The sequence below is a fragment of the Pogoniulus pusillus genome, chromosome 42, assembly GCF_015220805.1.
Source record: "Pogoniulus pusillus isolate bPogPus1 chromosome 42, bPogPus1.pri, whole genome shotgun sequence".
Taxonomy (NCBI): Eukaryota; Metazoa; Chordata; class Aves; order Piciformes; family Lybiidae; genus Pogoniulus; species Pogoniulus pusillus.
The window spans coordinates 1,954,492-1,975,196 of NC_087305.1; the positions used below are offsets into that span (position 1 = coordinate 1,954,492).

Genomic DNA, 20,705 nt, shown 5'->3' on the forward strand with positions numbered 1-20,705 from the left:
ATCTGATTGGTGAACCTCTGTGGCCAAAGGAGCCTTTGCACTCAGGCAAACAACAGAAATGGAGCTAAGCTGCAAGCAGTTGTGCTGCTTCTGCCTCCGTGTGTGCCGCTCTGCTCACACAACATGCTCTGCCTTGCTGCTCCTGGCTTGGACAACACGCTCTGCTCTGCCTCATGCTTCATACCAGCTTAGCCTTGATGTTTTGGGCTTGAGATGTTGAGGTGCTGGAAGGTGTTTGGAGAAGGGCAACGAAGCAGGTGAGGAGCCTGGAACACAAACCCTGTGAGGAGATGCTGAGGGAGCTGGGGGTGAGCAGCCTGGAGAAGAGGAGGCTCAGGACAGAGCTCACTGTTCTCTACAACTACCTGAAGGGCGGTTGTAGCCGGGTGGAGGTTGGGCTCTGCTGCCAGACAACCAGCAACAGAACAAGGGGACACAGCCTCAAGCTGTGCCAGGGGAAATATAGGCTGGATGTTAAGAGGAAGTTCTTCACAGAGAGAGTGATTGGCATTGGAATGGGCTGCCCAGGGAGGTGTTCAAGAAAAGCCTGGCTGGGGCACTTAGTGCCATGGTCTGGTTGACTGGATAGGGCTGGTGCATAGGTTGGACTGGATGACCTTGGAGGTCTCTTCCAACCTGGTTGATTTTATGATTCTATTCTATGAGGAAACCACCTTGAAACTGAAGTTTACCAGGAGAAGGCATTAAATGCCTCATGACATGATAAGAAGTGCCACCTACACTGCTCTCTGCACCTCTAAAAACCTCTGTGCCAAGAGGACCCACGATCAGGTCAGAGATTGTCTGCCTCTTTCCCAGCACCTTGCTAGAGCCTGGGATGATCTAGAAGCCTCTCAACAGCTATCAAGACACTGAGCAGCTCCAACACTGCTGCAAAGGAGCCAGGGACTACCTCTGAATTTCTACTCCTCCACTGTGAGTGGAACAGACTTTCCCTAGGGCTCCAGACTGCCTATTTCTAAGTGGGGCAAAGCCATTTTGTGGCTCAACTTTTCTAATTTTCTTATTCTCCTAAATTAATGAACTGCCCATAAGCATCCTTGTGAAGATTTTCATGACCAAATTAGAACTCAAATTTAACTGCTTTGTATAGAGTTTGTGGGCAGGGCTTTTTGGAAATAAAATAACTACATATTTTGTAATTCCTGCCTGGTTAATTGCCCCAACTACATCATCACCTCCAGGTACAGTCCCCACACACAACAGCTGCCTAAACGAGGTCAGAATCTGGCATTGCTGGAACAGAAAGGAAGTTGATTTAAACCTCAGACCACTGCCTTCCTGGCTCCATCTATAGTAGGAAATGCAAAGTCTCCAGTACACACAGCTCTGAGACACCTGTGGTGGCACAGAGGAAAACAGAGACAACAGCAGCAAGTCAAATCACTCTGAAAACACATTTCATACCCTGAAGCAAGATCATCAGTCCATGCTTTTGACCACTAAAACGACTTTAAAGTCTGACCTTTGTGGAAGAATTTAGAAGCACTCACATAAAACAAATAGTGTAAGCTTTGGGAAGGCACTTTCATACCTTAAACTGATTTCAAACTGATCTATCATGGAACTGGTGAAGCAATACCTGTACCATAATAGCTGTAACCACTGGGCCATACCTCACAGCAGAGGTTTTCCTTCTGCTCAGACCTGGCACTGCATTCTGTAACACCCTTTGTGCAAACTTCATTGTAAACCTACAGAAGACACAATAGATAGATCCAGCATACATGGATGAGAACAATTGCAAACTGGTGCCTTAAGACCATTTCAGCTGATCAGTTATATAGTTGTGTGTTGGTTTTAACCCCAAATTAGTCAATCAAGTCCTCGAAAAATTATGAACCTCCCTCTCTCTCAAACTCATAACTACAGCAGATAGAAGAATGCTCTCTATATAAAACACATCAAAGCTGTTTGGTTTCTGGATAGAAACCTTAACCCTCAGCACCCTGACTAATTACTTTCTACTTTTAAACTTTAAGATATCACTGCAGTTCCTTTCAGAACACAGGCACAGAAAACCACCTTCTTCTACCAGGTGAAAGAAATCAACTGACCACAGAAGCATCTCCAGGCTCACAAGAAGCTGCAAGCCAACAGAGCTCCCAGTACAGTTACAATGGATCAGTCCAGATGCAAACACCACAAAGAAATCCTGCTGACTTGGGTGAGCAAGCACTGCTTATCCAACTAAAGTTAATTTGCTCCAGCAAATTAACTTCACAGCAGGTGAAAGGCCTGGAACACAAACCCTGTGAGGAGAGGCTGAGGGAGCTGAGGGTGTGCAGCCTGCAGAAGAGGAGGCTCAGGGGTGACCTCATTGCTGTCTACAGCTACCTGAAGGGAGGTTGTAGCCAGGTGGGGGGTTGAGCTCTTCTCTCAGACAACCAGCAACAGAACAAGGGGACACAGCCTCAAGTTGTGCTGGGGGAAGTATAGGCTGGATGTTAGGAGGAAGTTGTCAGAGAGAGTGATTGGCATTGGAATGGGCTGCTCAGGGAGGTGGAGTCACCATCCCTGGAGGTGTTCAAGAAAAGCCTGGATGAGGCACTTAGTGCCATGGTCTAGTTGACTGGATAGGGCTGGTGCATAGGTTGGACTGGATGATCTTGGAGGTCTCTTCCAACCTGGCTGATTCTATGATTCAGCACTGGTTAATTTGTATTAAAAAAAAAAATCTAACAGTGGAGCCAGCAAAACATCAGTCTGAGTCTCCTTAACGTGAGGAACAAACCCAGTTAGGAAAACAACAAGGAGGAAAATTCTACTCTTCATATCTTCATTACCTAGGTCTAGTTTTTCCCTGAAGAACATCTACTCAAACAAATGAGGCTGTGTCTTCCTCTAGTACTGCTGGCACATGGAGACAGCCACTCACACATGCATGCACACACAGGGAACATCTTACCAGGGACAGAAAGCAGAGGATGAGCACTTAGCTTAAGTCTCCTTATACTCAGGCTTCCCCAAGTACAAGCATTCCTTAAAATCCGACAGGAAGTGCCTACTTGCTTGTCCTATTCATGCTAGCTCAGGTCTATTGTTGGCTGAAACAAAGCTCTTCCAACCTGCATCACCCGTTCCCAGGATATCTGACACCAGTTTATTAATATCACAAACACAAGAGGCACAAGTGGCACAAATCCAGACCCGCTCCTGGTACCTGTCTTGAATGCCCTTAGCTAGGCAGGTGAACAACCTCACAGGCTGTCCAACTACGAGGTTTGTTCACAACTAGAGACAAGCAGTTAAAGGTCACAGCTTCTCCTTCAGCCTGTTTTCTGCAGTCACTGCAATACCATATCATGGGGGTGGGGGGAAATAATCTAAACCAAGCACGTGTCTGCCCACAGGCTTTCCTCCCTCCAGCCAGCAGAACTGAAGGAGGGAATTAACAGCAGGCCCAACGTTTCAGCATCCTGAAGTGCCAGCCAGCTGTTCGGTGGGACAGCTCTCCTGGGGCTCAGTTTTCTGCATATCATTACACTCAGATGCTGAGAGCTCCCAACCTGTGAAGCTAAAAGTCTATTTTCAGGTGAAAGAGGGAAAAGAGGAGTGACTCTCCTCCTAGGGATGTGCCACTTCTAGCTTTACACCAAGCTCTCTGCTTCTACAGTTTGCACTAGAGAGGAAGCAAGCTAAACACTACTACAGACAGTGGTAACTAATTGAACCAAGAAAGAAGGGCTGCCCCCTTTGAATTTGTGTTTCTCCCATTTCCTATCACAGGGACTGTGTCTTTCAGCCCCATGTTATTGCACAAAGCAGTATGAGAACAGTCCACACCAGTTCTATTTCCACCCCAGAAGCACTGTTCAGCCAGCAAAAGCTGCATGGATTACTGAAAGGTCTCTCAGCCAGAGCTAAGAGAAGGGTTAAGTTGTATTGGTATTGTGCAGAATTCATTTGGAGAGTTACTCATCATTTTTGTCCTCTGTACAATCACAAACAGAGCATACATATCTAATTATAGGGGAACAAGATTAACTCCAGCAGAAACTAAGTTCATGTCCATACTGCTTCATACAGGATCCCCTCAGGTGCCTGCATGTTCTGTGACTATCACTCACAAAACAGGATGAGAACTGAGACAAAAAGGCTTATAAAGAACAGATTTGATTATTTCTGCTCTAACACAGCATTTGTCTAGCCTTAGTGCTCTGGCACATGACTTGTTCCAACATGTCTTCTGCCTGCAGAGCTGAGCTTTACAACACACCATTAATAAAGCTGCAGCAAAACTGGTTCTACATATAGAATTTCCAAGAAACAGCTCAACTATAGCACTAGTGAGAAAAACATTCAAGTTTACTGATTTTTCCAAAGCATATTTTATGCTGGAAGAGAGAAATTAGCCTCTACTCAGAGGAAAAACAGCACTGCCACTTCTGACCTATATGACAACATTGCTGCCAACCTGCAGATCAAGGACACCCTGTTAACCACAGGCAGAGAGGAGATGCAGGAGGCCAGAGCCTCTTCTCTGGGAAATCTGTATTCCTTGAGCTCAGTCATGGTACCACACTCAGCAGGCTCCTCAGAGTCATACATGACACTTACAGGAGGGCTCCATATCCTCACAGGACACACACTATGAAATGCAAGTTACAGATCATACAAGGATTCCCCAAAATGCACTGAAAGCCTTGGCCTAAGACTCCAGCTGCCCAGGGAGGTGGTGGAGTTGCCATCCCTGGAGGTGTTCAAGACAAGCCTGGATGGGGCACTTAGTGCCATGGTCTAGTTGGCTGGATAGGGCTGGGTGCTAGGTCGGACTGGATGAGCTTGGGAGTCTCTTCCAACCTGGCTGATTCTATTCTATCCTAATCAGTACTACTTTGCTGCTTTATTTGTACCTCTCTTTCCTTAGGAAAATGCAGATGTGGAATGAAAATAATAACATCATTGAAAAAAAAAAAATCCAGGCCTTAAAGCAAGAAGTGTCAGCAGCTGAGCTGTTCCTCCCAACAAGTGACACCCAGTTTATGGCACAGAGGCACTCCCTTGTCTGGGCATGGGGGCTCACTTCCATCCAAGCCCAGAACGCAGCCCAATCCCCCACAAATTCTAGGTGTTCCCTCACCAGAAATGGTTTTAGATAGTACAAAAAAAGTTGTTCCAGACTACATCTTCCCAGCCCATGGGTAGCTAAGCTTTCAAATGCACGTTTCTGAGCCTGCAGAATCTCCACAGATGAAGGGTTTTTACTTAATGTCCAACAGCAGTAATGAGTCCAGCTGAAAGATTTAGAGAATGTATTAACAAGCTCCCAAGGTCCTGCCAGTCCCATTCTGTGATGCCATCCTCATTCTGCTGTGACAGCTGATAGACACATTTGCTTGATAACGAGGGGCTGAGAAGGACACTGAAGAGTCTACCACTCAGAGCATGGATTTCACAAATGCCAAAGTTATTTTCATGCCCTCTGATTCCCTTTCAAGGGGGATTTCTGCAATGAGCAGCAAGACTAGCAGAGAATCAGCCCTGTGACAGAGGCACAACATGGAAGCATTTACTTCCCTCTTCATTTAGTTCACAAATGTTTACAAGTTTCTCCTCAAGACTAGAAATTACCTTACTCAAAATCACTGACACCAATTATAGCTGAACACACCTACACAAGAGCTGCCCCTGTGTTACATATTCAAGAGCATGTTCACCTACACAGCACTGACAAACCTGCACTACAAAATGAGCTGTGGATGAATTCATGTAACCAAACATCCAATCAGTAAGTGTCTGTTCATTGAAAGAATAAATCATTTCTATTTCAAGTCATATTTGCTTGACCCCACTACCTAATGCCTAACCCAAAAGCCATTAGGTAATGACTGACTTCAACACTAATACATGCCTGTTTCTGCTCACAGGTGTGTATTTTTACAAGTCTTTTCTTTTCCCCCATGCTCAAGCCAGGTGGCTCCTAAGTCCCTGAAACTAATCTGCATCAGGAGCTATCTGAATTCCTACTGATAACCCCCACAACCTACAGAAGCATTCCTGATGCCCATCCTTGTCTGCACTAAGCACACACGAATAGAAGAGGCTACACAGTCCCCCCTGGAAGATCTCACTTTAGATCTTTTCAGGGGTTGTTTGTGTTCTGAAGTAGTACAGAGCTATTTATGGAAAACTCTCTGCTGGAGTCACAGCCAGAATTTCAATGGGCTGCAGAGCACAGAAAAGCCAGTGGCTGGTTTTCTGTTTGCAAATAACAATATATTTGGAAATAACACACTGTGCTATTGTTTTGCATGTACAGAACAGATGCCTCCAGGCAATGCCTTTCTTGTCACTGCGAAGGCTACAGACTAAGAGCCCTGCAAGATCTTGGATTTTCTCTTTTTTTTTTTTTTTTTTGGTGCTGAAGCCATTCCAAAACATTCTGCAAGTGAAAAATTAGAAGCACTATTTTAGAAGAATATCACAGTTTGGCAGTGCCTTTCAAAATCAGCTACTAGGATGCTGTGGCTTGGTGTGCACTGCTGTCACAGCTATAAAAAACACCTCCTAGAAACCATCCTGCTGCTTCAGACTTAGCTTCTTTGAGCCTTTCTACTCTTTGCTTCACTCTTTCTATTCTTTTTCTTCAGGTGCAAAAGCTAAGACAAAAAATATTCAAGGCTTTTCATCTTCAGGTGCAGAACTCAGCAGATCATGGCACCTCAGACAACACTCCAGTGCCTCTTTCTAGGGAAGGGGAAGGAAGGCAAACCCTGATCTCACCCACCGTGGGGAAGAAGGGAGAGAAGCAGACTCACTAGAAGAGTTGCAGGCAGCTTGCCGGGGAGCAGAGTGCCTGTGAAGGTCACAAGCACAGCTGAGGTTTCCAGCAGGGATGAATGCACTGCTCTGGCTCTCCAGTGACTGTGGAACAAAACTTTCTGATTGCTTCGCTACAGGCATTCACTCCTTTAGCAGTTCATTTTAGTACTTACTGCATTTATAGTAGCACTTGGAACCTGAGGGGAAAAAAAGAGTCTTCCCTTTACCAGTTGCCTCCTTTTTCTTCCCCGCCTCGCCCTGGCAAGTATTTTGCCATGTTTCTATTCTGGCCCAAGCACACATGCCTCAGCTTCTTAAAAAAATAGCTATAAATTAAGCAGAGGCCAGTCCTAGTTCCTGGCCTGGACTTTCAGAGATTCTCACCACTCACTTTCTTTACATGCAAAATGCAATCTACAGCTAACAATTCTGCAAGGGACATGGTGATATTTTAGAACACAAATATAATCTCTAAGGTACAGCCACCAATTTGCACAGAATGCTTCAAGTTTATTATTTTACATCTCTCACCTTCTCCATTTACAAACTGGGGCACTTTCTTTGGACTTTGGGAGAGCTGTACACCATCTGAAAAGGATGCAGAGTGTTTAGCTGCATTGCTGTCCTGCACAGATCTCCAACTGCTTTGCAGTAACTGTTAGGAGCTTTGGAATTTTGGGAAACTGGCACATTGAAGGAAACCAGAGAGTGTGGAGGGGTTAAAATAACTTCGTGAACTTCAAGATGAAACAGCTCTGAATGATTACTTTAATTTCTCCTCATTTATAGTCCTCTTTGTCAATCTCTTCCCCCACACCTCTAAGGGTAATTAAATCTTAAAAACTTCAAACCTGGCAAAAAGTCAAAGAGTAGGAACAACTCTGTAAGAAAGGGGAGGCTCAGTCAGAAGACAGTGGTTAGCAAGAACACGAATTGGCAGGTGCCAAACAACCTCTGGTTGAATGTTACATCATGGTGTAACTTCTGGAACAATTGTGTCAGCATATATATAAAAGAGCTTGCAAACCAAGAGGGCTGAGCACATAACCTTCTCCTGGCAGCTTCTTCAAAAGAAGAGCAATCAGGAAGGACAGAAGACTAAGCCAGAAGGACTCTACAGTAAATGCAGTCCCTCTGCCATCCCGTTTTTCCCACCAATGCTCAATAATTCTCGTGCAGTAACATGGAGCAAAGGTGACCTAGTAGGACACTTGCAGATGACAAATTAGAGCATCCTTCTCAGACATTCAGAAGCAGCAGGAAGATGAGAATGCTACAGAAGCAAGAGGATGTCTGCTATTCCCTGATTTAGTACAAGTTTCTTCAGGTCAGACCAAGGAAAAGAGAATCCAAAAGCCCCAGGGAGCAAACAACCTGATGTGCAGAATCAGAGGGTTTTATTTAGTTTGGTTTAAATGTTCCATCTTGCTACTGCACTTTCCTCAGAGGGACCCAAATATTGTCAGTGACACCACTGTAGAATTAAGCACAACATGTGTTCTGTTCCAGTGACACAACTCCTGTGTTACCAGCTCCCACCACTTCCAGAAAGGGCCTGAAGGAAAACCAAAGACTCCAGACACTGCTTGGAAACAAAACTAAAAGATTCAGCAACAATCAACCACAACCCCCAGTCAAAACCAAAGACAGAGACCCAAGCAAAGTCATGCAGCTGTGGCAAGAACTGCCTGGACAAGGCAGAGGACTAGACAAGTTCTATCATTTTGGTCCTACAGCCAGCTCCACATTCCCCTAATGCTGCTGGTGAAGGCGGCATCACTTCTCTAAAGTGGTGCTGTCTTCTCACTGCTCAACTATGTAATGAGTTTGTGGGCTTCACCTTCAACTGCTTTTTGTTCCTACTGATCTGTTAGACGAGATGGTCTCAAACATTAATTCAGTTCCCTAGGAGCAAAGTTTTGCTTGTGAAAGGCATTCTGTGAGTGAGCACCTATCACCCGTGAGCACAAAAGGGCCAAGAGGCTGAGCAGGCTGTTCAGTGCCTTCGTTTCTCAGGTTGCTTTAAAATCATTGTAATTTCTCCAACAGAAGCAATCCATCTGTTCCCCTCGTGGCCCACTCCTGAGTAAGCTGATAACTCAGGATAAAATGACTCTGACAGCAAATAATCCCAGATGCATCATTTTAATTCAGTTTCCCAGGTGAGCACCAGTGAAGGTCTCTGTCGGCTCGGAGCAGGGGCTGGGGAAGGTCCAAAGCAGGAGCAGCTCTTTCAGAAGCAGCAACTTGAACTGACAATGAACCTAGAAGCAAGTCAGGATGCAACAGGAATTCTAATTCCTCCTTCCATTTCAAGCCCACAGTTCACAGCCAAGCAAGCTGAACAACGCAGTTGATAAAAGCCAATCCCAGAGTTGTTGTTTTAATTATCTCCAATGTATCTATAAATGAATCCTTAGCCAGAGCTCCAAGAACTTAGGGGTTTGTTAAGCAATTCCACTGCAGGAAAGTCCAAGAGCCCTCCAAAAAGTGTCTTTGAGAAGCATTATATGGCTGTTGTAGCTAAGGTTTATTTCATTATGCAGCTCTTTTCTGCTGGACCAATTTATCTGTTCAAATGTCTTCAGATGTTAAAGTCCTTCGGTCCCCACTGATATACAGAGGTCAAATTCTGGGAAGCATCTTTGCCTCTCCAGCTGAAATCACTACTTTCAAGAATCAAAGAATGGTTCCTGGAATAATTTTTGTTGTCATGAGGGAAAAGGAAAATGGAGCATTTCTAACACTTAACAGGCAAGAATATATTGGTAGTTACTCCACATTTTAAGCAGCCACAGTACAGAGTCTCAATTACCTTAGCTGCTCCTGAATATACTCAATTATCTTTTCTCAAGGCTTCAAAATCAGAGTGCCCACTGTGTGTTTGGAGATCACATTATTCCCAGGTCATTAAGAACTGCAAGCAAAACTGTAAAGAGAAATATTCCCACCCAAAATTGGAAATCACTCTCTGTTACCATGCAGGTCTTTAAAACCCTCTTTTCCTGACCCTCAAATTTTCTTCCAAGATGAGATGCAAGTGTAACTGCCTGAGGGTTTAACATGTGACCTAAATATGCTAGGCTTCTTCACGGTGCCAGCACTTGTGGCTTGCTAGGAGGAAAAAGCATTTCTGTAAAGAATGGCTGACCACATTAATAATTTCTCCTCCAGTGCTTAACCAAAGCATGACAAGTTAGAAGAAAGAAGCTTATAGCTACTTGTGTTTCTGCTAGTGAACTACAGTCATGCACAGAAGCCTCTAATTACTTTCAGTCACACTGTCAGGTACTGCTACTGCTGAATTGATATCTCATTACCCAGTACCTTCATTTTAAATGTAAATGTAATGACCCCAAACCTGCCAGTCATAAGAAAGAACCAGGCAAGCTCACCATTAGGTAACACTGCCTGCTGCCCAGAGCAATGGCCTAAAGCAGTCGTGTCCTGAAAGCTGCAAAGAGCAACAATGCCTTTAAGGCCAGTCCTGCTGCACAAAAATCACACAGAGCATCAGTACTGCACCTCTTTTCAGGCTTTCCTGTTTTCACAAAGTCTCATCTAACAACATGAAAGAACAGAAGAGTCTCTTCTGACTACAGCTCACACACAGCAAGCCTACAGCAGCAGCCCTGAGCTAAGGAGCAACAGCTCTGGCTACCTCTGTTCCACTCCTCTTTAAAAGTCTATAGCAGGGCCCAGATGTGGCTATTTTGATTGCAAGATCTACTACTGCTTCCTGAGAGAGAGTGTTCTAAACTGGTTTAGATCAATCAAGTATTGCTGCGTTCCCAGGTGGTCAAAAAAGCCACCAGCATCCTCATCTGAATCAGCAATGATGTGGCTGCAGGACCAGGGATGGGACTGTCCCCCTGCCCCAGGCACTGGTGAGGCCACCCCTCAAGTATTTCCACAGCAGTCTGCTAACTGTTGTCTCCATTCACGTTTGCTGCCCAAGTACCCACCTCTGCCAAGAGTCACCTCAAACACTAAGCTTCAGTTTCACCCTGCAAAACCTATGCAGGTAGTCTGCATGCTACAGAGCAGTGAAAACATGAAAAAAGTTTGGAAAAGACCCTTTGGGCAGTTCTAAAAGCATCTCATACTAATGACACTGCTGTAGGAGCATGGTGCTTCCTGAAGAACAAACAGTAGCCTTAGCTTGGTTCCATCAGCAGCATATGGTTTTACTACAGGAGCTACAGTACACAGCAGATTTAATTGCATGCAGCCCTCAGCAGCACCTAAACTAAAGCAGGCCCAACTCTACAGCACCCAAAAGCAAGACAATCCATGAGGTTAGGTGAAGTCAGAACTCCGAGCAAGGGATCAATTCTTCAAATCATATTAAGAGTACTAAGACACAACAAGAGCAGATTATCATTTACCAGATTACCTTTTCCAAGTGCTTTACAGGAAAGCAATCAGTAATCCACCTCCTATTTAAGTGGTGTTCTTTCTTACAACAGCTTCCAAGAAACTGAACTGCACTGATACCAACACAGAGCTGCTCACTATCAGCTAGGAACAGTGCTGAGCCTATCTCATCTCCATGCACTGCTTGTGAGGACACCAAAGGAAGAGAACCTGCTCCATGTGTGCTCCTTTAGCAGCTAATGCTGTAAAAGCTGATTCCTAGCACAGTGATAAATGGCATTGTGTGTGCACAGCCCTGCATGTGTCTGTGAAATCTGTTGTTGCACCAAATCTACCATGGCCACCACAAAGCAGCTGGGCAGTTATCTTACACCCCAATCCATGTGGCCCCCAACTGAGGGGGTTCTGCACCCTCCAGTGCCCTCAACCACATGTTTCCATCACCCCTTCTTTACATCTTTAGTGTTTGCATCTCCACGTGGATGTAAGTTGAGGGGTCTCATCTGACTGCAACCTAACACATTAAAAAAAAACCCAAAACAAACAGCCAACAACTCCTCGAGGTCCATTTCTTTTCAAGAGCAGCACAGACTTGGAGCAACTTCAGTCTTTACATCCAAAGCCAGTGATGGAGGACCCCTGGCAAGCATTAGTGCACCACATGAAACTTTCAACCACTTCACCCACCCAGTATTTTAGTTTGGTCTCTTCAGATAATACCCAGCAATAACACTGTCACAGTGCTCCATTGCTGGCCTTCACAGCTCCTGTTCAAAGGCCAGATCTTGAACAGCAAAGGTTTAAAGTCCTGCCTAGAAGCAGCAGAGCACTTGGAGATCAGGGTTTGTGTTGACTGTACACAAAGTCCTCTAAGACACCAATCCTTTTCCAGCGGTAGGTTCTTGTGTTCCCTTAAGCCACATGATCGTTCTCCACCCTATACTGGCACAAGCACACACAGAGCTCTAAGAACCAGAGTAGGGATCAACTCAGCTGAAAAATAATCCAGCCAAAACCACAATTTTAAGAACTTTTCAGCTGTATCAGTTTCCCAAACAAGTTCATTCTGCACTTACGTGAACACTTGTGCCAGCAAAGTAGGAAGGAGTGCCTCCTTAAGCAGAAATGCTGCCAAACATGTAGCCATGGCCTAAATAGGCAAGTCAGAAGAGAGCAGAAAGGAGGCAAACAAAAAAACACCCCAAAACAGGCAGAGAGCAGGGCCAGGAACAACCAGCTCCTAACTCTTTAGCACTGCTTCCACAAGGAGCTGCAGCCCCCATTTCAGTTCTTTCCAAACACATTCTGTGAAGCTACAACTACCACAGAAACCAGTTTCTAAGGTAGATAGAGTAGAACTGTTTCAGTGGCACCTCTAAACCTAAAAGCTACAGTGTTACAGAGCTGATCAAGAGCTACAACCCACCAGGGCTGCCACTGACAGCCCAGTTACAGTCATTTGTACAGCTGGAGTCTTGACCACTGTAGCTGTTGCATCTATGGCACACAGATCTCACTCCTCCTTTTTCCAATTGATTCTTAAGCCACAAAGATCCAAGAACAGCAAAGCATCCCAGAAACAACAGAACAAGACCTGGCTACGTGACTGACAAGCCAAAGTGCCACAGCTAGCAAGCTCCTGTCAAGGGAGTACTGAGTTACTCTTAGGGAGCTGAACAGCCACTGGCTACTTCAGTCTGCTAAATGCTCTTTGTTTTGGGGACTTCACTCTTCAAATGCACACTTCAGTCAGTGCAGACCAGCAGTTCTCAGAACACAGTAGCCTGTTTCTCTCTAGATACAGCCAGCCATTCTACCAAAGGCTGAGCATAAGACAGCTAAAGCACAGAGGCAGACTCAAGAATACAGAACAGGACCAGAACCTTGGGTCATCATATTAATCTGTGGCAGATGGCAAACTATCCCTTAAGAACAAACCTACTACTAGTCCTTGCCCCTCCTAACTGATGTGACCTTCAGAGCACATAGAATATAACCACAGCCCTCAAAAGCCCAAACTCAGCTCCCTCCCACAACTGGGCCACAATCTTTTCAGCATTATCAGCACAACCTCTCACACCTTTGATACATTCCTGAGAATTTCTCCTCCCCTGTTATTCCATCAGTTCCCATTAAAAGCAGCCCATCAGTGACTCCTAGAATAATGCCACTGTTTCTCTTCTGTGACTCCTGCCCACAAACACAGCTCAATAGAAACCTTTCTTCCCAGCTGATCCCAGAAAAACTCCCTCCACAGCAGGCAGCTGTGGCAAGCCTGCAGAACTGCTTGTGCCACCAGGAACAACAGAGCTCACCACCTTGATGAAGGAGGCTCTCAGCAGCTCTAATGCACAGATTACAGATACCTGTACAGAAACCTTTCTGGCAAGGTAACAGAAGGTGAGCTGATTGTGGTAAACTGCATTCTACAGCAGTCTTCATTGCTGGTGTCAATTTTCCTTACTCTGAGATATTTCATGCATTGAAGACAAACTACCACTACTGAAGCAACAACAGTTCTCATTGCTCTGCAATTCTGAAGGCTGCCAAAAATAAACATGAAGCTACTCTGGAAAGATAGAACATATTTAGGACCAAGCACAGAGAGCATTCCTGAGCAAAAAAAGAAGAACCTAACCCAATCAACTTCTGTGTGTGGGTCTGACCACACACAAATGAGCTGACCAGGGGTAGAAGTGTAAGAGACTTCATCTGTTTATCCTCTTCACCAGCTACAGACTCAGCAATGCCTTGGCTATCAAAAAGGAAACAATAAATAATTCAGATTCTTAACAAAGCAGCACAGAATGGTTAAGCATCAGACTTGAACATTAAGTCAGTAATCAGCACCCACAGCAGATATTGCAGCACTTCTTTCAGAGACAGTTTGGGCATGAAATAGTTAAACAACTTGTCGAAGATTAGGGGTAATCACTCAGGGTTAAAGCCTAGGACTGAAATTCCTGGCTCGCAGCCTTGGTCCCAGCCTATCAGACTCTTACATATCTTTGGATTACACTTGAAAGAAATTTAGACACAGAAATTTGACTCTTTTCCTTCTGCCAAGCAATTAAAATAAATTCGACTTAATTTGTTCTTAAGTACAAACTCAGTCCGTTAAGCAAGTGTCAACTCAATTCTTGGTTGCTTCCAACTGGAGCTGCAATTATACCATTTCTTGGGAGAAGAGAACAGCAGAAAAGTAAAAAGTCTTAAAATGAAGCCACTGCTGCAGAAAATCTTTGACATCCTTGCCTGAGATTGTTCCCACAAAGGGAGCTCTCCTAAGAGAACAGAGCCATGCCTGCTCTCCAGGGCTTCTGGGCAGTGGAGTCTCACTTTCACTGAAACAGTGCCAGCACAAAAGGAAAAAACTCCAAGCACTACAGATGCTTTTGATAACCTGATCACTGAACTTATCAAGGGCAATGACTCCATGTTCTCCACTGGAGAAGTCCAATGTCCTGGCTCTGGATTCTCCAGAGTACACGGAACAAGCTGAATACAGATCTTGTAGGACTGGGCTCTAGCAAGACAAATAGAAAATTAAGAGGGAAGGAAGACTTCTGCTGAACAAAGAATCAGCTGTTTCAGAAACAGGAGCAGAAGCTACAACATCCTTGTCCTTAGCCAGGGGGCTGCTAAATCACAAAAAGGCAAACTTTTCGTCAGTTAAAATTAAGGACTCAAATTACAATGAAGCTAATGCTCAGATTTCCATTTATAACCCAATTTCTGTGCTTAACTTTGGGATCTCAGAGACCCAGGCCACAGTTTACACCAAGGACAGACTCCACATATACCAAGAGAAGAGATGCCACTCCTCTGCTCCTCACATTTGTAATCCACAAGTCAGAAAAGCTCTGCCACAGCACAATGGCACAGGCAGGCCCCAGATACAGACTTGCTGCCATCTCCTCTCCTCACACTGTCCTATTCTTTCCCTTCCACCCTCATTAGCTCTACAAGAAAGTCAGATCCATCCATCACACAGTGCTCAGAAAGCCAGAAAATTAAAACCTGGATGTATCAGAGTTCACGTTTCAGCCAAAGCCACCAAACATTGACTTTGCTGGCCAGGCCAGCTGGAGCACCCACAGCAGTACTTGTGCCACATGAGGTTACAGGGTCAGAGCTGGCCTCCAGTGCCCTGGAAGCTGTCTGCCATCCTTCTCAGCCTTGTCCAAGTTGCTGTTACTATATACACTTTTTTTTCCTCCATCAGGCCTGTTGCATGGACAGCCTCGTGGAGAGGCCACAAGGTTCACACTCTGCTGATCAGTGCACTTAACTGAATGCCCTGCTCTTGGTCAACGCTTCCCCGTTCAGCCTAAGCCAGCTTTCCAATACAATCATTGCAACACTGCCCTGCCAACAGGAAGAAAACAGAAAGTGAAACTCCACATTTCCTTCGGGGTTGTTTTCTTTGCTCTGCTTTTAGTGAAATTTCAGCATTCCACAACAAGTTCTTTCAAAGTTTGGCCTCTACACCCTCTCAAAACACAAAAATCCACACCCTAGGTATGACCACACAAAAACTGACACTGTGTGGTCAGAGCCCACACTCATCAGCTTGCAGAGCACGGTGGCTAAACAACCATCCCAGTTTCAGACAGCAAGATTTTCTTCATCTTTCAGCATGCTGCCTGCCACAAGAAAGCAAGCAGAAAAGCAAGGAAGGAAGAAAAGTCCCCAGACCACACTTAGAGCCACTGTCAACTTGTCCTTGGGTATTCTGAAGGAGGACCAGCAGCATGCAAAGCTTTTTCAAGCACCACACAAGGCTCTGTTTCATTAGAGTGAACCTCCAAGCCAGAAATACAACTAAAAAAGGAAAAAAGCAACCAGCCTGACACATTATTAACCCTTCCAACAGTATCACAGGGAGACACTATAGAGCGTAACAAAGACTTGAAGGATTGCATGGGAGCTGAAATAACTCCCTGATTAGACAGTTGGCTCTTAACCATCTCCAGCATGAATTGTGGGAGCTAAACATACAGAAGGGAGAATTTCAGCTCCACAAACTCATTACAATCAAGTATCAAAACCAGCCATGGAAGTTCTCTCTAGAATCGAGGCATTCACATTTCAGGGCATCTCACAGTCTGCCAAGCCTCTGGCATTTTCATCTTAAAACTTACCCTATGCTGGCTACAGCTGACAATGGGATGAAACTTCTTTGCTCTTTAGGTCACCAATCAGAAGGCTGCACCTCCCATAAAAGTTAGAAATGGGCACTCTCAGAAGTTTTTAGAAGCCACCCTGCCTGGCTTGCTGAAAGTGAAGCCAGTTAATGCACTTACATTGAAGTCCCCCAGCCATAGCTGGGAGTGCACATAACGCACTGCTAACCTGCCAGGAAGCACAAGGCTGGTGAGTTATCTTTCCCAACACAAAGCACAATGCTTCAGCACAGCCAAGGAAGTCAAGGACAGCAAATTTCCTGACTTCTGCATGTCCGGAGCCCTGTGAAAGTCACTTGACCACACACAACAAAGTTCAATACTACTATGTGCATATCAGCACGTCTGTTTCAATGCAGAATTATGTGCAAGCACCTGCCACACAGACAACTTCTCCAATATCCAAACTTCATCAGGGCTTTAGTTGGGTACTTCATTAAAGTTTCAGACTTTAAAGTCTGACAATGAAGAAAAAGTTATATTTAACAATAGTTCTGAGTTCAAGATTTGAAGCATACTTCCTCTAGAACTTTAAATGAAAGTTTACATTGCTACAGCTTTCTTGCTCCCCTCTCCCATCTCTGAAAGGCATTGCCTGCCACATGCTGCACCTAATAAATAATAACAAGTCACTGATGCCAGGATGTCAGTGTAGAGCTCTGGAAGTTACTGAGCCACAGGTGGAACGTGGAAACAATGGAAACTGCAGTCACAGCTTTTCTAAATACAGCACGAAACTCACTTACTACTCTGTGCATTCAAGATACACACAAAAAGGAAGGCTCCCAGGAATCACCTAAGTGCCAAGGCCAGCGGCTTGCAAAAGAAACATTTTAACTCATGATCTCGCAGGCTCTGTCTTGCAAACAGGACTTCACAGCCAAAGGAAGTTAGAAGTCAGTGGGAGTCTCCTCACAGAAGAAAATCTGCTCTCTAGCACAGCGACGCAGCAGCACAAAGTGTGATTCTCTGATAATCCCCAGGCCCAGGAAAAGAAAATGAGAAGGACATTTCTCAACCAGTGACAGCCAGAGGCAGCCATCTTAGTGCAAGATGACATTTGGCACTGCCACCTTAGGGACACCGCAGGCAATTCCCAGTATGATTTCAAACAAACACCTCCTTCACTTCCCAAGTCAGTCTGCACAAACACTCAGATTTCTTCCTCTTCTGGTTAAGAGGAGCTGGAGAGATTGGGAAAACGACCTGATCTTTATCTAGCACTTAGACCTTCAAAGAGTACAAACATTAATTACCTCTCACATCTCCCTGTGAAATGCAACAATCACATTCTCATTGTGCAGACGAGGAAATAAACACAAATCAAAAGCTGAATGACAGGGAAACCTCCAGAATCCTAAAGGACGCTTCCAGCAAATCATTTAAGTGGCCTGAATTCAGCCCTTCTTAAAAGTGTGCAGCACAGTATGCTCAAACCAGCTTACATCTTGCATCTGGGTATCCAAATGCACATTCAATCTCTATTTGTTTTGCTCCAGATGCTTACAGCAGCTCCGAGGTAAGAACACATCTCCACGCCTCAGGAGTGGCTCAAAAGTCAGGAAACAGTAAAAAAAAAAAAAAAAAACCCTAAAAATATATTGCTCTTACCTTCTGCTACATCATCATCCACAGCGCCTTTCACCTGAGAAAAACACCACTGAATGTCATTGCCTCCTCCAGCTCCTAAAAGCAAAACAAAGACAAAAATGAGACCCCCCCCGCGCAGGAGCAAGCACACAATAGTCAGGAGCAGAACACTGCAGCCAGAGCGGAGCACGCCCACTTCCCGAGCAGCGGGAGGCACAGTCCCAGGCTGCCTCTCCCCACCTTTTCCTTTAGGGATTGTTTTGGCATTAGCAGGTCGCCAGCGCTCAGCGCAGCAGCCTCCGGCCACCCAGAGCTCGCTGGAGTCGAGTACATCGATCGAGCTCACTTGAGCCACACGTTTAAAGCCAACATCATCTCACACAGGAACCTTCTTCCTTCTTCCTAAGTCAGAGCCCTCTACAATCACACACAAACTTAAGCAGGCAGTAAAGGCTGCACGCTTTGGGCATCTCCAATCTCCTCCAAGCGCCCCTCACCTCCGCTTACACAACAGCCAGAGCGACCTCCACTAAAAGGCTGAAGAAAAAAGTTTTTACCACCGTTTTAGTCTCTTCGCTGAAGTAATGAAAACATTTATTAGTCTTAAAAACAAGCAGCAGCAAATGTGAGCCCCAAAAAAGAACAAACAACCAGCAAGCAAGCAAGCAAAGGTGACGAGAAGGAGCTCTACTACCATAGAACACGGATCGCAGAGCAAACTTCAGGAACATTACTGCCCGGGCGGAAGGCAGCGATTCATTTGAACCCTGTCACCAAAACACACCAAAAACCACCACCCATTTCTTTTGCATTTCGTGCTGAGCAAATCACTGCGGGGCTGAGCACATACAGGAAGAGGCTGAAATGGACTTGCCTCCTTTTCCTTTTTTTTTTTTAATTCTTTTGAAAGCCACTGTCAAAATGGAACTTTTCTCAGCACAGCTCCAACAGGCTGAGCAACAGATGGCATTTACACGTTAATTCAGAGCCCCGCTGCAGCTTTGGGGGGAACAAAGAGCAGAGAAGGGAGCTCTTCGTGCTTCCACACGAACTTAGTCCAAGACAAGGAAATCGGAAGCCTCAAAATCATCTCTCCAAAATCCCCCAAGTGACTCAGAATGCTGAGAGAAGTGCGGGAACACACAATCAGAGTCCAGCCTGCAGTTTGTCCTTGCCTTCATTCCTTTCCTGCAGGATTACAGCCGTGCAAGGCAGGGAGCCCGAGGAAGGAAAGGCAAGTCCAAGCACCTATGGGAGAGACCTGCTTGCAGCTGCCCTAGAGAGCTCTGCCTCGCACCTCCCTACCATTCTCCAACACAACAACATCCCCTTTCCTCTCTCCACCCTCTTCATTTGCCATTTCACAGCTGCCACCATGGAAGCACTTAAAGGGTACAGCTTGTAAGAAACCCACAGCTCCTTCCACTTATGGCCAAAATTTTGGCTTCCATGCAATTTCCTTGAACCAAGTTGGCACTTTCCCTCCCCACGATCACAGCCAAAAGAAGAGGGTGGAGCATGTGCATATGGTGTAAGGGAAAAACCAAAGCACAAACCTAGTGCAGCCCCTCCTGCTCGCTCCTCCAAATGCAAGGCGCTGTAAAGACAATTAACGTTCAGAGGAGGGGGCAGAGGTATTTCCAAATTAAGAAATCTCAAGAAGAAGTAAGAAGGAGAAGGCCTTATGCATATACACTTCTAGCCTACCCCAGCCACTCTGGGATGCAAAATGGGGAACGAGCACAGGAAGAAACGAGAAAGCAAACACAGCCAGACTTGCATTATTTAATTACACCCCGTATCTAATTTTACTCTCATTCGCAGATGCTCAAAAGCTGCACCCTGCAGAACGTTGCAGTTCGCTCCCGACACAAGCACGTCTGCACCTCGACACCTCCCCGCGCACAGCAGCCGCGCTCTGTGCAGCCCCGCACCAACTCCACCTGAGCGCACAGCTCGGGCACGGACGCCGAGTCCCACCGCCCGTGGGGCGGCAAAGGCAGCCAGGAAAAGGAGGCGAAAGACCCACCCAGTCTGCAAGGCTCCTGCATGCCCAACTTCAAAACACTCCCCTTCCCCCACCGAGCCCCTCCGCCTCGCGGCTTGCCTGCTTTTTGGGGGGGGTTTTTTTTTTGCCCCCCGAGAAGGGAAAGGAATAAGGGGTGGCTGGGGAGGAAGCATGACGCCCCAGACGGGTAAAAAAGGCAAATCGAGAAGGCGCAGACGAGACGAGGGAGAGCGGGGCCGGGGCAGCCAGCGAGGCAGAGGCAGCGGCATGCCGGCAGCCGCGGCTCGGGAAAGGCAGCGGCGGGCTACGAGGCGTTCCACCGGCCGGGAATAAAACCCCGGTGAGGTGAGGCAGGCGGGGCATGGAAGCTGCCCGGTGCCCGTGGCCAGCAGGCCGCTGCCGCAGCCTCACCTGCGCCCCCCGCCCGGCGGCAGGGGCCGGTGCCCCGCGGGGGCAGCCTCCCCTTACCTGCCATGTTGGGCTGGCGATAGCGGCCGCGGCGGGTCAGGCGGTCTCGGCGCTGAGCGGCGGGGCCGCCGGTGCCGGACGGGGGGCGGCGGCGGGGGGCGGATGGCGGCGGATGGCGGCGGGGGTGCGGCCGGCTCCGCTTCTGGGGCTGCCCCCGCTCCGCGCCTCGCTCCGGCCCCCCCCCGAACGCTCCACTTTCAAAATGGCGCCGGCCGAGCTGGGGGGTGACGTCACTCCTCGGGGGGGGCGGGCAGGGCGGCGCTCGGAGGGGGCGGCGCGGAGGGTCCCTC

At 46.5% G+C, this 20,705-nt stretch overlaps 1 protein-coding gene across 3 annotated transcripts in view; it reads right to left on the minus strand.

Annotated features, from left to right (window-relative positions):
* The window catches only part of PPP2R2A (protein phosphatase 2 regulatory subunit Balpha), a 38,207-nt gene extending 17,708 nt beyond the window's left edge, over nt 1-20,499 (minus strand). Inside the window, exons 1-3 of one of the 3 annotated variants that reach the window (XM_064175694.1) lie at nt 19,969-20,231; nt 19,496-19,536; nt 17,961-18,035 (exon numbers count right to left, since the gene is read on the minus strand). In XM_064175694.1, coding sequence (XP_064031764.1) covers nt 17,961-18,035; nt 19,496-19,536; nt 19,969-20,216 — 364 coding nt within the window. In that variant the 5' untranslated portion in view covers nt 20,217-20,231. Of the gene's footprint in view, nt 1-6,782; nt 6,959-17,960; nt 18,036-19,495; nt 19,537-19,968; nt 20,232-20,415 lie in introns of those variants that run through there. The other 2 variants (XM_064175698.1, XM_064175695.1) reach the window with 2 other exon arrangements.
* Nucleotides 20,500-20,705: the final 206 nt, after the last annotated feature.